This window comes from Orcinus orca, chromosome 18 (assembly GCF_937001465.1).
Source record: "Orcinus orca chromosome 18, mOrcOrc1.1, whole genome shotgun sequence".
Classification (NCBI taxonomy): Eukaryota; Metazoa; Chordata; class Mammalia; order Artiodactyla; family Delphinidae; genus Orcinus; species Orcinus orca.
In genome coordinates, this window is record NC_064576.1 from 77,792,230 (window position 1) to 77,805,859 (window position 13,630).

General features: G+C 51.8%; 1 protein-coding gene across 4 annotated transcripts; it reads left to right on the forward strand.

The window, feature by feature from the left end:
• Positions 1 to 4,256: 4,256 nt before the first annotated feature.
• Positions 4,257 to 12,168, forward strand: GJB6 (gap junction protein beta 6). Of its 4 annotated transcripts, XM_033409436.2 has the most exons (3): positions 4,257 to 4,498; positions 4,815 to 5,080; positions 10,664 to 12,168. In XM_033409436.2, exon 3 carries the CDS (start codon positions 10,678 to 10,680, stop codon positions 11,461 to 11,463), a length of 786 nt encoding a protein of 261 aa, XP_033265327.1. In that variant the 5' UTR covers positions 4,257 to 4,498; positions 4,815 to 5,080; positions 10,664 to 10,677; the 3' UTR covers positions 11,464 to 12,168. The 4 variants fall into 4 exon arrangements, with proteins under 4 accessions (XP_033265327.1, XP_033265328.1, XP_004281847.1 ...); XM_033409437.2 differs by lacking the exon at positions 4,815 to 5,080 and having other exon boundaries at positions 4,257 to 4,436; XM_004281799.3 differs by lacking the exon at positions 4,815 to 5,080 and having other exon boundaries at positions 4,258 to 4,498.
• The last annotated feature ends 1,462 nt before the right edge of the window (positions 12,169 to 13,630 follow it).

The following is a 13,630-nucleotide window of genomic DNA, read 5'->3' on the forward strand; positions in this document are numbered from 1 at the left end:
GGGTGCTCCCTGCCTGTCCTCTGTAAAAGCCAGAAGCCCCTATAGCCCTTTCTAAGCAGCCGCCCCGCAGACACTGCAAAGGAGGGACCCTGAGTGTGGAGGCCGGAGCCCCCGACATAAGGCAGCTGAGAGGAGACACAGACAGCAGAGGGGCTGAGGGGGCCAAGGGCTGCAGCCCGGGTCTCCCGCCCTCGCTCGGCCCCTGCCAGGTGCTGTGTGAGGCCTGGAACACCACAAGTCCTCACCTATTTGCTGAGCAAATGAGAGAGAAATCGCCGCAGGGATCCGTGTGATACAGAACACATCTCTTAAGAGAGGAAGCTGTTTCAACATTTCAGCATTTGTTGTGAGTAAATGCTGTTAGCTACAGAGCACTCTTCTGTGAATTAACGCCAGACCTTAAGCTAAAGAGCTCGGGGCTTTTCTGTACTGATTTTTTAATTAACAGACTTTATTTTTTAGAGCAGCGCTATGTTTGCAAGCACAAAGTATAGAGAGTTCCCACACACCACCTCTCTCCTACACAGTTTCCCCACTATCAACATGCCCGAGAGATGGTACCCTTGTTACAATAGGTGAACCTATAGACACACATCATCATCACCCAGAGTCCATAGTTTACACTGGGGTTCACTCTTGGTGGTGTACTTTCTATGGGTTTGGGCAAACGTATAAGACGTGTCTCCACCATTCTAGTCGCATACAGAGTAGTTTGCCCTGAAAATCCTCCGTGCTCCATCTTTTCATCCCTCCATCCCCCCAACTCCTGGCAGCCACCAATCTTTTTCCTGTCTCCATAGTTTGGCGTTTTCCAGATGTCATATAGTTAGAATCATACAGTCTGTAGCCTTTGCAGACTGGCTTCTTCCACTTAGGAATATGCACCTGTTTCCTCCATGGCTCTTCGTGGCTTGACAGCGCATTTCTTTGTAGCACTAAATAATATCCCACTGTCTGGACGCACCACAGTTTATTTATCCATCACCTACTGAAGGCCATCTTGGTTGCTTCCAAGTTTTGACCGTTATGAATAAAAGCGCTATAAACATTCGCGTGCAGGTTTTTATGTGGACATAAGTTTCCAGTTTCTTTGGGTAAATACCAACGAGCACAACTGCTGGACCCTATGGTAAGACTAGCCTTGTAAGAAACAGCCAACTGTCTTCCAAAGTGGCTGTAAATTGTGAATTCCCACCAGCAGTGAGTGAGGGTTCCTGTTGCCCCACACACGCTCTGCAGTATTTGGACTTTTCATGGTTTTGGATTTTAGACATTCTAACAGGTGTGTAGTGGTATCTCATCGCTGTTTTACTTTGCGTTTCCCTGGTGTTGTAGCTAAAAAGTCATCACCAAACCTAAGGGTACCTCTAGATTTTATCTCCTATGCTATCTTCTAAAGTTTTAAAGTTTTAAAGTTTTAGGTCCATGATATAACCCATTTTGAGTTAATTTCTGTGAAAGGTCTGTGTCTAGATTCTTTCTTTCTTTCTCTCTCTCTCTCTCTTTCTTCCTTCCTTCCTTTTTCTTTTCTCTTTGTCTTTTTTTGCATGTGAATGTCCAGTTGTTCCAACACCATTTATTGAAAAGACTATCCTTTCTTCGTTGAACTGGTTTTGCTCCTTCATCAAAAGTCAGTTCACTGTATTGATGTGGGTCTGTTTCTGGGCTCTCTGTTCTGTTGCACTGATCTGTGTTTCTGTTCTTTCACCAGCACCACACCTTCCTGATTCCTGTAGCTTTATAGTAAGTTTTGAAGTTGGATAGTGTCCATCCTCCAACTTGGTTCTTCTTCAATATTTTGTCATCTATTCTGGGTCTTTTGCCTTTTGCCTTCCTGCTCTTTTGCTTGGTATAAATGTGATGATCGTCTTGCTTGTTGTTGTATCCACACATAACTTGCTGAGATGTGGACTGAGATAGCTTTAATCTAGAGACCAAGTTGGGAAAAGCTGGCATCTTAATAACGTTAATTCTTCCTGTCCAAGAACATCATTGTGGGTTGAATGGGGTCCCCCAAAACGACATGTTGAAGCCTTAACCCCCAGTACCTGTGAATGTGACCTTATTTGAAAACAGAGTTTTGCAGATGTAGTTAGTTAAGACGAGGCCACACTGGATTAGGATGGACTCTAAGTCCAATATGACTGATGGCCTTTTAAAGAGGAGAGAACGGCGACCTCAGAGACACCCGGGGAGGAAAACCATGTGGCCACAGAGGCAGACACAGGAAGGAGGACCTGGAAGCCTAGGAATGCCAGCCACCACCAGAAGCTGGAAAGGAGCAAGGGCGCATTCTCCCCTAGAGCTTTCAGAGGGATCAGAGCCCGGCCCAAAACTTAATTTTGAACTTCTAGACTCCAGAACTGTGAGAGAAAGAAGAAATACTGTTGTTTTGTTCACTCAGTTTGTGACATTTGTTGCAGCAGCACTAAAAAACGAATTCAAACATGAAATATCTCTCTATTTATTTAGATCTGTTATTTCTTTCATCAGAGTTTTGTGGATTTTCTCATATAGGTCTTGTACATATTTGCTAGATTTATACCTATTTAATTTTCGGGTGCTAATATAAGTAGTGTGGTGTTTTTAATTTCAAATTTCAATTGTTCATTGCTGATATATAGGCCAGTAATTGACTTCCGCGTATTTAATCTTGTGTCCTGTAATTTTTCTATAATTGCTTGTTAGTTGCAGGAGAAATTTTATTGATTCCTTTTTTTGGTCATGTATAAAATAAGAGAGTTTTATTTCTCCCTTCGAAGTCTGTATGCCTTTTAATTTCCTTTTCTTGTGTTATTACATTAGATGGTACGTCCAGTGGGATGTTGATTGGAATGTAGGGCCTTGTTCCTGATCTTAGGGGAAAGCATTGAAACATTTAGAAACAAATAACAGAATAAAAAGCCAGCTGTGGGGCTGGAACACGTCACCCAAACGGAAGAGATGGTTTTTGCCCTGTGTTGAGGTGGTCCCTTTTTTGGACACTAGCAAATGCAACACATTCTCTGTGGCTGCTTTGGTTGCAAAGTTCTTTCCTCGATGGTCCTGGAACAGCGGCCGCTGGTCTGGAGCATGACCGCTCAGGCGGTGTCGTGCGGAACCAGCCGCGGGAGTGGGAACGTGGGCAGTCCTGCCTCAGGAGCAAGAGCCATTTCCAGGCTCAGCTGCTGTGCTGGTGGGCCCCACCAGTCAAGATGCAGACCCTCACGGAGTGGCATCTACTGTGGGGTAAGGACCCTGCCTGGTGCTGTGGGAATGAGAAAACGTCTTAAACTGCTTATAATCCCCAAAGAAGTTTACAATCTACTTTAAAAAGTGAGTTATTTAGGGACTTCATTGGTGGCTCAGTGGTTAAGAATCTGCCTGCCGATGCAGGGAACACGGGTTCGAGCCCTGGTCCGGGAAGATCCCACATGCCGCAGAGCAACTAAGCCCGTGCGCCACAACTACTGAAGCCCACGTGCCCAGAGCTCACGCTCTGCAATGAGAAGTCAGTGCACTGCAATGAAGACCCATCGCGGACAATAAATTAATTAATTAAATTTTTAAAAATTGAGTTATTTTACTATGCCAACGTTTGTGCCCTGCCTGGGGCGGCCTTGGGCATTCAGAGCCGACCTGTGGGAGGGGGCACGGGCCGGGTCTTTGCCAGGAGCGCGGGGCTGGCTGAGGAAGGCCCCCTTCGCTTCCTGGGATGAGGGGGCAAAAAGCAGAGGTGACTAATAAAATAACCCCTTTAACTCAATAACGTGGTCATTAATGAATAAAGACCCACAGTCTCTGTGCCTCCAGGCTGCTCTCTGACAGGGCCTTGCACGGGCGCCTGGCGGGCTGCTAAGAGGGCGGCAGTGTCCAGAAAAGAGTAGGCCAAGTCCCGGGAAAAACACAGCCTGCGCCGAGCACCGATCCCACCGGGTCGAGCCCGTCGGAAGCCTGGCTGCGGGCCCACCCGGGCCCACTCGGCCAGGCCTGCTCCCGGGGGGCGCGGGCGCAGGCCCTGCCCCCGACCCCCCGGCGCTGCGGGGACACCAGGGCCGCCCCGCCGGGCCCGGACCGGGCTGGGCAGGCCCCGCGCCCCGCGCCGCAGAGGGAGTGCCCGCCCGCACGCCCGTGCGCCCCGCAGCCCGCGCCCCGGGGCGGGTGCGCTCCGATTCCCGCGCGCTCGTCTCGCCTCCCGCCCGAGGAGCGTCAGGACAGAGGCGGGGTGGGGCGCGGTTAAAAGGCGCTGCAGGTGGGAGCCGGGCCATCCCAGAGCGGGCGGAGGGCAGCTGCAGACGTCGCACTCCCGCCGAGCTCGCGGCTCCCTGCGGCTCCCTGCCCTTCCTGCCAGTCCGGCGGCCGCGCAGGCGCCGCCCCGCGCCCGGACCCCGCGCCCGGACCCCGCGCCCGGACCCCGCGCCCGGACCCCCGCGCCCGGCCGCATCCCCGCCGAGCAGGTGAGGGGGGCGCTACCTCTCGGCCCCTCGGGCGGAGGGCTTGTCTCCGGAAGCCGGAGCAGGTAGGTCGGCGGCCCTTGGCCCCCTCCCCCTCATCCCCCGCGCCCGCCCCCGTCGGCGACCCGCTCCAGGGCCCGCGGGTGGGGAGCGGTCCGCGAAGCCGCCCGCGCCCCGCATCCTCCCGCGGCCCGGCGCGCTCGCAGGAACGAGGAGGGACTGATTTGACTTTTACACCGGGCGGTCCCCCCTGACTCGCACAACAGGTTTTGCGGATGCGTCACCTCGTGGGTACAGGTGCCCCTTTCCCCCACCTCCTCTGCTGCCTTTTGGATTTTCTTGGCTTTCATGGGTCCCTGACGAGGTTCGGCTCGCGTTTAGGGGAGCGGGACTAGCCGGCAAGCCCAGGTGGAACTGGCCGGAGCGGCCGCTGGACGTAAGCCCGGGAGCCTGTGAGCCGCACGTGACACTAGCACAATCACTGGACAACAGTACTTGTCACTGGTGACACATCTCAGTAAAAGGTGGCGGCACCGGAAGGTACTTCCTGTCTTGTGGAGGAGACCGGCCCCAGGTGTCACCCGGCACAGGGTGTGGGCTTTTGACCGGCTTGGCCTCCCTTCCTGCAGAGCAGGACGGAGTCTGAGGTGAGTGCGGCCTGGATACAGCTGTGGACGCCTGCAGGGGCTGGGGGCCTGCAGCCACGCAGGGACCCGGGCCAGCGACCCCGGCACCATGTCCCCCAGGTCGAATCTGGCCGTGGGTTTAGCGCACGGTTGAATTCAGCCACGCACCCCTGCTCTTTCCCTTGGGCGGACTTGATGCCACACAAGTCTTTTCTTGCCCCAGTTCTGGCAGTCTGGTCAGTATTCTAGAAGAAGACGTCCTGCCCCAGCCAGACTCCTTAGAATTTCAGGATGTGCTGTGTAGAGCTTTGTCTGCTGCTCCGAATCCCAGGGCCACTGGGGTGGTGTTGGAACCCTGCCAGGCAGGGGAGAAGGGGTTATGAAGAGAGAACGTCCATAGAGAGAGCCTGTGATATAACTGGGGGAGGGGTGTTCCCGTTGCCATCACCGCGTGGATCCAACCCAGAAGGCGTCAGTCAGTTCAGCTGCTTCACGGTGTCTTGATTTAAAACAAAATTCTGATTCAGGAAATGGGAACTTCATTCTCTTTTTCTTTGACTTTTCTGAAGTATAAGAGCTTTAAGAAGGAAAAGAACCAGCAGAGGTTCTGACTGAACAATTTCAACAGGGTGAGAGGAAAATTCTAACTTGCGGGTCCTTACCATGCACCCCTGGCTCAGTCTGAATGTTCTAGGAGCTGTGAGTGGTTTGTATATTTTAGTTAAAAATTTTAGGTAGAATGAAATTGTGGGAAAATAATTTCTGGCCCAAGCTTCTGGGTCCGTGAGGGCATAATCCTGCCAGTGGCTTCATTATCATGGTAAGATTTCTGTTTGACTCATTTGATCCATGAGAATGGACCGGGGTCCCCAGAGGGCTTTTTCTGTTTTTATTCCCGGGATCATTTAACTCCAGCTGGACTTAAATGTTTGGAAAGGACACAGGTTTGCTTCAGGGAACAGAGACTGCTAAATGGAAAAAAATTTTTTAACTCTTTGAATTCTCCAATGGATTAAGAATTACATGTACGGTATTAAAATACTCCTTCCTGAAAAAATATTTTGTGGGTTTAGATTCTAAATAATTGTGGCAGTTTCCTCTGGACTTTAACTGTATACATTAAATGCATTTTTGAATATACATATGTATTCAAATTAGAACATATTTTAATTTTAAATTTATCCTTTAATAAATATTGATTGTATTCTCCAAAGAATTTAATTCAGAAGACCCCATGATATAACACACCTCCCACATATGGACATACGATTACATTGAATCTTGGATTATGATAGCTCAGAACCATCAAAGTTTACTTTGGACAAAAAAAAAAGAAGTCCATGTAATTCTATGAATTGTCCATTTTTATGTTTAGACTCCATAGACAGGATTTTTTTCATTTTTATTGAGTTAATTTTGAAGAAGTCTATAAATCCTAAATCCATTTTATCACTGGTCATTACTTTGAAGGGACAGTTGATGGATTTTTGAGTCACTAAATTTAAAAATCAGCTATCAGTTTGTCCCTTGGATGACCTGAGATTTCCAGAGACAAAAGGAAAAGATTCTTCTTGATTACGGAGAGAGTTTAAGAATTTTTTTTTTTTAGGCTGCTGACTTGTGGGGTAAGGGAGTATATCCAGTTCCTCAAACTCCACCTTCTTTTTTTTTTTAATGCTCAGGGGCATGGGCCTGAGGTTTGGGATTGGGCATTATTATCATTATTGTTATTATTTTGAAAGGGAAAAGGATCCACACTAAAGATTTTATTTTGATGTTACTGTGTATTTGAAGTACAGGGCATCAGGAAACTGGCAGGTCCAGACACCCCCCTTAACCGTTCTGGGGACGAAGGAAAACTACCACCCGGGGTCGTGCAGTGGACCCCCGGGGAGGAGCTGAAGGGCTGTGGCCACAGCTACTAGTTTTCCTGTCACGGGTCACACCCTCACTGCCCTCCGGAAGCTGCACCCGGGTTCCCGTTCCTGGGGGTGCTGAGCGCCACTGGTGGCCCGGTGGTCGGTGATCGATGGTGCAGGGGAGCCGGGTCCCAGAAGAGGGAACCTCACCCTGAGTCTCCTCTGGCCGCAGAGCTGCGAGTGCCTCAGGCGCTGCTTTTGCCTTGGCGTTATTGCGTCTCATCAGCACAGACTCCTCCGCTGTCCAGAGCCAATGTGGACATGGTGAGGGATGCTCTGTCCTCAGGTCCGACAGGGAGTCGGGGATGGCTTTGGAGGGAGTGCAGATGCTGAGGGGATGCTGGGGCTTTAGTTTTGGTCCTGTCGTCAGTGAAACTGACACGGCTTTGTTAAGCAAACTAGTTATGCTTAAATTCTTAAATAAGAATTTTTAAAACAAGAAATTATATTACTGAGGCAGAATGCTAATAGATTTAAACTATTTGAATTTAAGAGGGAAGCACCATCTCTCTTCCTAACACTCTGTGTCATCAGAAGTCAGGTCACTGATTTCCTATTTTCAGAGCTAAGCAATTGGACCACAGCTGTGTGTCCGCAGTGACTAGAGACACTGCACAGCCCAGTGGCGTTTGCTTCTGTGAGCTTGATTGTCAACCACCTTTCTACACAGGAGCCAAGCAAACTTATTCTTTGCCTGAAAGACAGCCAGGAAGGTGCCAGTTAAAATAAACCAGTCTGGGGACTTCCCCGGCAGTCCAGTGGTTAAGACTCTGCCTTCCAAGGCAGGAGGTGCAGGTTCGATCCCTGGTCAGGGAACAAAGATCCCACATGCTACGGAGTGTGGCCAAAAACTAAAAAAAAAAAAAAGTAAAATAAAATAAACCGCTCTGGTTCACAAAGAAAGAGTTAATATTTTGCTTTTTATTGAACAAAATTTTTATTATTAAAGCTTTGTTTAATACTAATTGTGAGGGGTACCGACAGAGGCAGTTACTTTGGAAAGTAATTTTCAAAGTGTCTTCACATCTTCTGCCGCCAAAATGTTTCTGGCAGGCCCCCCTGAGGCTCTCCTGCCGCGGAAGAGTCCTGGGGGCAGTGGCTGCGGCCTCAGGGCAGGAAGCCTGGCGGGGGGGTCCACACCCCCGGCCAGTCTTCTAGGAGGTGAGGTGAGCTCTGCTTCTGTTCGAAGCCTCGACAGTGACGTTCATCCAGACAACGGGGCTTCTCCCTAAGGGAAGGATGGGAACAGACGCTGTAGGAAGCCATCTCATTTCTTTTTCACCCTTTAAAGGCAAATTGCTGATTTTTAGTCAGAGTCAATAAGTATCGTAAAACAGATTATTTTCTGTTCAGCTTTGCTACTTTGATAGAGCGTGTAATCTGGGGACCCAGAAAAGTCAAAAGAAATAAAGATGCTGCCACAATAATTGCCCCTGTTTTTTAAGAGATGCCCCAGGGGGCAGGAGTCAAGGATTCTGCTCTAGAAAGCAGGGGACCTCGTGGGGGGAGATTTGACCTCCTGACCTCTCCCATGACATCAGCCTCTCCTAATTCCTTCAGGCCAGTGGCCTCTGGCCCCTGGGAGGGGGAGGGTGCTGCCTTACTCAGGCAGCTGAAGATAGACAACTCAGAGAGGAAACAGCCTTCTTACCGGTTGGGGAGTTTCAACTCTCTGCACTTTGGAGGGTTGGAGAAAATGTGACCTTTATTTGAGAAATCAAAACCTTGCTGGTCGGGCGTTGAATTCCGCACTCTTCAGTGGGAGATGCTTACCAGTTAACTAGAGAATATCTCCAGCTTGTAAACAGACAGGATGGACCTCCCAGGTGAGCCGACACTGTAAACTACATTCAAACCTCAAGATATTTGTGTTTCTTCCTTCCACTGGGTGCGTCCCGGTGCTTCCAGGTCAGGAGGGCTACAACTGGGCAGATTTATTCTAACAACTTCCACCAGGAGCTGAGAGTGAATTCTACAGTTCGTAGCTCTCCAATAAGGTTTTTAAATCAAAGACTCATTACCGTGGACTTGGAAATCCTTTAGGTCATGGGGTCAGTGGTCTGAGGCGGGGGTTAGACGCAGATCCTGAGACCAGTCTTCCTGACCGAGGCCCCCGTGTCCCCCCAGACCCGCATCGGAGGCTCACACAGCCTCTGATCAGAAGCATTAAGGACAAGGAAACACAGCTTTAAGGAGTGTGTGTTTAAAGAGCTGTGCTTTTTTCTCAGCTCTCCTTTTCAAAAAGTAAAAGCCTGGCTGTGTGTACATCCGCCTTTGAGTCCCGCTTAGTCCTGGATCCACACAGGAATCCAGCCCCCAGCCCCTTCGCTGCTCCCGGGGCTCCTTCCAGGCCCTGGCCCCCGTTCCCGGCCAGGTGGATGCCCACCCATGTGCGGGCCGTTCTGGAAATGCGCGTGAAGAGCCGCCCAGGGCGCCCGGGCTCCACTCTCCTCACCAGCCTGAGAGGGAGAAGCCTGAGCCCACGTTCAAGTGCAAGAAAGTCTCCCCCAGGGGGGTTGACAGAAGGCCTTTGGGGCCCCTCCCCCGAAAAGGCTATGAGAACTTGGGTGAGCGTGTCTTTCTGAGGAGATGGTCTTTCAGAAGATTCTCAAAGGGTCCATTATTCTTTTTTCTTCTGAGCAGAATACTGACCGACTCTGGTCTGCCGTGGCAATGCAGAAGGGGTCCGTTTGCTTTGTGCAGAGTTTCTTTAGGAGTCAAGGCCCCTTCGCCTCAGGATGTTGGATCAGAGCCTTCACAGGGGACCCTGCACTGCAGGTGGGGCTGGTCCTGCACCTGCGGCTCCTGCTGTAAACTTGGCACCTGTCTGGCAGGGGAGCAGCGCTGCCCATTAAGGGGAGAAAAGTGAGCACTTTCTGTAAAAGCCTGTGGTTCTATTCTGGAAGAGGCTCTTTGAGTAGCTTACGGCGTTAGGTTTCCTAAGAGCACATGATTATGGCAGGTCATGTTGTCCAAGCTAGAAGTAAATACAAGCTTATTGTACAAAGTGAACTAATAAGTGTTTGGTTTCCTTTTTTCCTCTTCATAGTCCATTGGGTAAAACAGATTGTGTCATTCCAGTGAATGATTTTTTTTCTTGGATAAGCCCTTTAACAAATAAAATCTACTGAGGGGGCTTCCCTGGTGGCGCAGTGGTTGAGGGTCCGCCTGCCGATGCAGGGGACACGGGTTCGTGTCCCGGTCCGGGAAGATCCCACATGCTGCGGAGCAGCTGGGCCCGTGAGCCATGGCCGCTGGGCCTGCGCGTCCGGAGCCTGTGCTCCGTAGTGGGAGAGGCCACGACAGTGAGAGGCCCGCGTACCGCAAAAAAAAAAAAAAAAAAAAAAAATCTACTGAGGAACATCTGTGATCCCTTGGGCAAAGCGAAACAGGGATTAAAAGGGAGCTTGGAAATGAATGTGTTTGCCTGAGGTCCTGGGTTAGTGGCTAGTGTCAGGCAGCAACCTAACGTATAATCCGAGTTCAGCTGGACCCAGAGGCTTGTCAGCCCCCGCCAGACGCGAGAGTGCTTTCAGAGTGGGTGCTGTCCCTCCCAGAAAACCACCTCCGAGCAGCTCGCGGGGTGAGCTCAAGAGAGACGTGCTCCTGTCTGTAACATTACAGCAGCTTTACAAATTGCAGGAAGGTTCCACTAACTACCCTGTGCTCATTTTCGCCTGTTCAGGATAAAGCGGCAGCATGGACTGGGGCACGCTGCACACGTTCATCGGGGGCGTGAACAAACACTCCACCAGCATCGGGAAGGTGTGGATCACCGTCATCTTCATCTTCCGCGTCATGATCCTGGTGGTGGCCGCCCAGGAGGTGTGGGGCGATGAGCAGGCCGACTTCGTGTGCAACACGCTGCAGCCCGGGTGCAAGAACGTGTGCTACGACCACTTCTTCCCCGTGTCCCACATCCGGCTCTGGGCGCTGCAGCTCATCTTCGTGTCCACGCCGGCCCTGCTGGTGGCCATGCACGTGGCCTACTACAGACAGGAGGCCGCGCGCCGGTTCAGGCGCGGGGAGAAGAGGAACGAGTTCAAGGATCTGGAAGACATCAAACGGCAGAAGATCCGGATCGAGGGCTCCCTGTGGTGGACCTACAGCAGCAGCATCTTCTTCCGAATCATCTTCGAGGCCGCCTTCATGTACGTGTTCTACTTCCTGTACAACGGGTACCACCTGCCCTGGGTGCTGAAGTGCGGCATCGACCCCTGCCCCAACCTCGTGGACTGCTTCATCTCCAGGCCCACGGAGAAGACCGTGTTCACCATCTTCATGATCTCCGCGTCCGTGATCTGCATGCTGCTCAACGTGGCCGAGCTGTGCTACCTGCTGCTCAAAGTGTGCTTCAGGAGATCCAAGCGAGCACAGACGCAAAGAACCCCCCCCAACCACGCCCTCAAAGAGAGTAAACAGAACGAGATGAATGAGCTGATTTCCGAGAGCGGGCAGAACGCCATCACGGGGTTTCCTAGTTAAACGGGGCCAGGCACCGCGCAGCTGACGTAGCGTCGCGGAACTGCGGCCTTCCCCAGAAGGCAGCGCCGACCGGGCATCCTGGCTCTCAGCTGAGACTCTGTCCTTACAAACGGCTTTCACCATTCATAGACACCCGAGTTAGCTTTCTGTAGAATAATTGGGCCATGAATGTGCCATGTAATCAAATGTGTGGCCCGGCTCTACAGCCGGGCCTCGGTGTGACTTTTACATGTGGGTTTAAGTGGACCGTCTGACATGGCGGTATTTCCTGAAAATTTAAGGACGTAACTGTTGTCAATAAAACATTTATCTAGAAATTGATACTTTTATTAGGAAGAGATATTTTTATAGGATTGAATGTTTTAGTTCTGATTTTGAATTTATGTAAAGTATTTTTATAATGACTGGTCTTCCTTACCTGGGAAGACACACAATGTTAATTTTAGAATCATGCCTTCAGTGTCTAATATTTAAGCTTCCTCTGTCTCGTTGTAGGTATTGTTTTTCCTTGTCTGCTGACAAATGTGTGACCTGTCATGGCTCTTAGGGTGGAAAGGGTTCACTGTACCATGTATTTTCACTGCGGTCTGGGCATGGCCGGAACTGTATGGAAGCGGGAAGCTTTTCGTAGGGGCTGATTTGCAGTCCTCGTGAACGGCTGACGCAGGAATGCGCTCCCTCAATAAAGATGAGCCCTTTGCTGAAGCCTTCTGTTCCTTCTGGGCCACTGCGTCGCTGGCGACCTGATGGGCGGCTCAGGGCAGGCTGCTGGGGAGGCCGCGTGGCTGGAGTGCTGGTGTCCGCGCACCCCTGCCCCCTCTTCCCATCCCTCTGGCAGGGTCGCTTTAGCAGTCCCCCAGGCCTCAGCTTGGAGAGGGGTCGGCTGCTCCAGGACATGGAAGGTGTCCCCTGGGTCAGCTTCCAGCCCCTCGGACAAGGGGAAAGGGCCCTTCAGTCCACAGCTCTGCACCCACAGGTGGTACAGGGGAGGGCTTCCTCCCGGGCTTTCCAGGTGGGACACGGATGCCTTTAGTGGGGGTATTGGTGCACCAGCCGGGGACCCATCACCCTGGAGATGCCACACCCCAGGGCCACCCCTGTGAAGGGTGCAGTCAGCACACGTGCTACGCATAGGGACGGACACCTGGTGAACCGCGAATATTCTCCAGGGCTGGACCTGCGTGTCGGGGTTCCAGACCCTCTCCCCAGAAACGCAAAACAGGAAGTCCCATTTTCTTCAGAGTCCGAAGCAAATCCCAGACATATCCTTTCATCCGTAAGTATTTTAGTAGCGATCCATGAAAACCAAGATCTAACCTTTAAGAACAAAACCACGGTTTTTTCACAGGGAAGACCCAGTCCGCCTCCATAATTCCTGATGGTCCCGTGACAACCCTTCCTGATAAACGGCTGTTGAATGGGTCTCAAGCAAAGCCCATAACAGGATGGGGGGACATGGGGGGGATGAAAAGGCTTTGGTGGCAGCCGCACTGCGTGGGAGAGGCTCGTCCCGCCCGCCGTGCTCCCAGGGCTCCCAGCCACCCCCTTCCTCCATTTTCCCTCTCTCCTCCGCTCCTTCACTGCCCTCAATGCTCCTGCCCCCGGAGCTGTGTCTCGGCCGCCCCTCCGGGTCTGAGGTGGTGGCCACACTGCCGGCCTCGCTCACCCGTCACCTCCCAGCACCTTAATCTGGGCCCAGCCCCGCTACCAGCCCAGGCCGCCAGAAGCACCAGTGACGTTCTGACACCAGCGTAATGGCCTCTTCTCAGCGTCATCCTCGTAAAGCTCTCCCTGAGGCCGTGTTCTGTCTGGATTCCGAGACACTGTCCCCTACCCTTGGGCCTCCTGCGCTGGCTTCTCTCCCTCGCCCCTCCCTCGGGTGGAGACCTTTCCTCTCCTCTCCCGGCACTCTTCCTGTGAGATATTATCCCCGTTTTACAGAGGAGGCCACTGAGGCTCAGACCAAGTTTACCCAGCTAACCAGCAGCAGGGCCAGGATTCAAAGCAGGCTGAATGTCCCCAGGATCGGTGGCTTCACTGCCGCTCCCACAGCTTGGTGCTCAGGGACCACAGTGCCAACATGCCCATCATCCCTCATCCAGCTCCAGCAACCATCTGGCCGTGCCCGTTCACATTCGGGGGGTCTCGCCCGATTATCCCCCAGCCT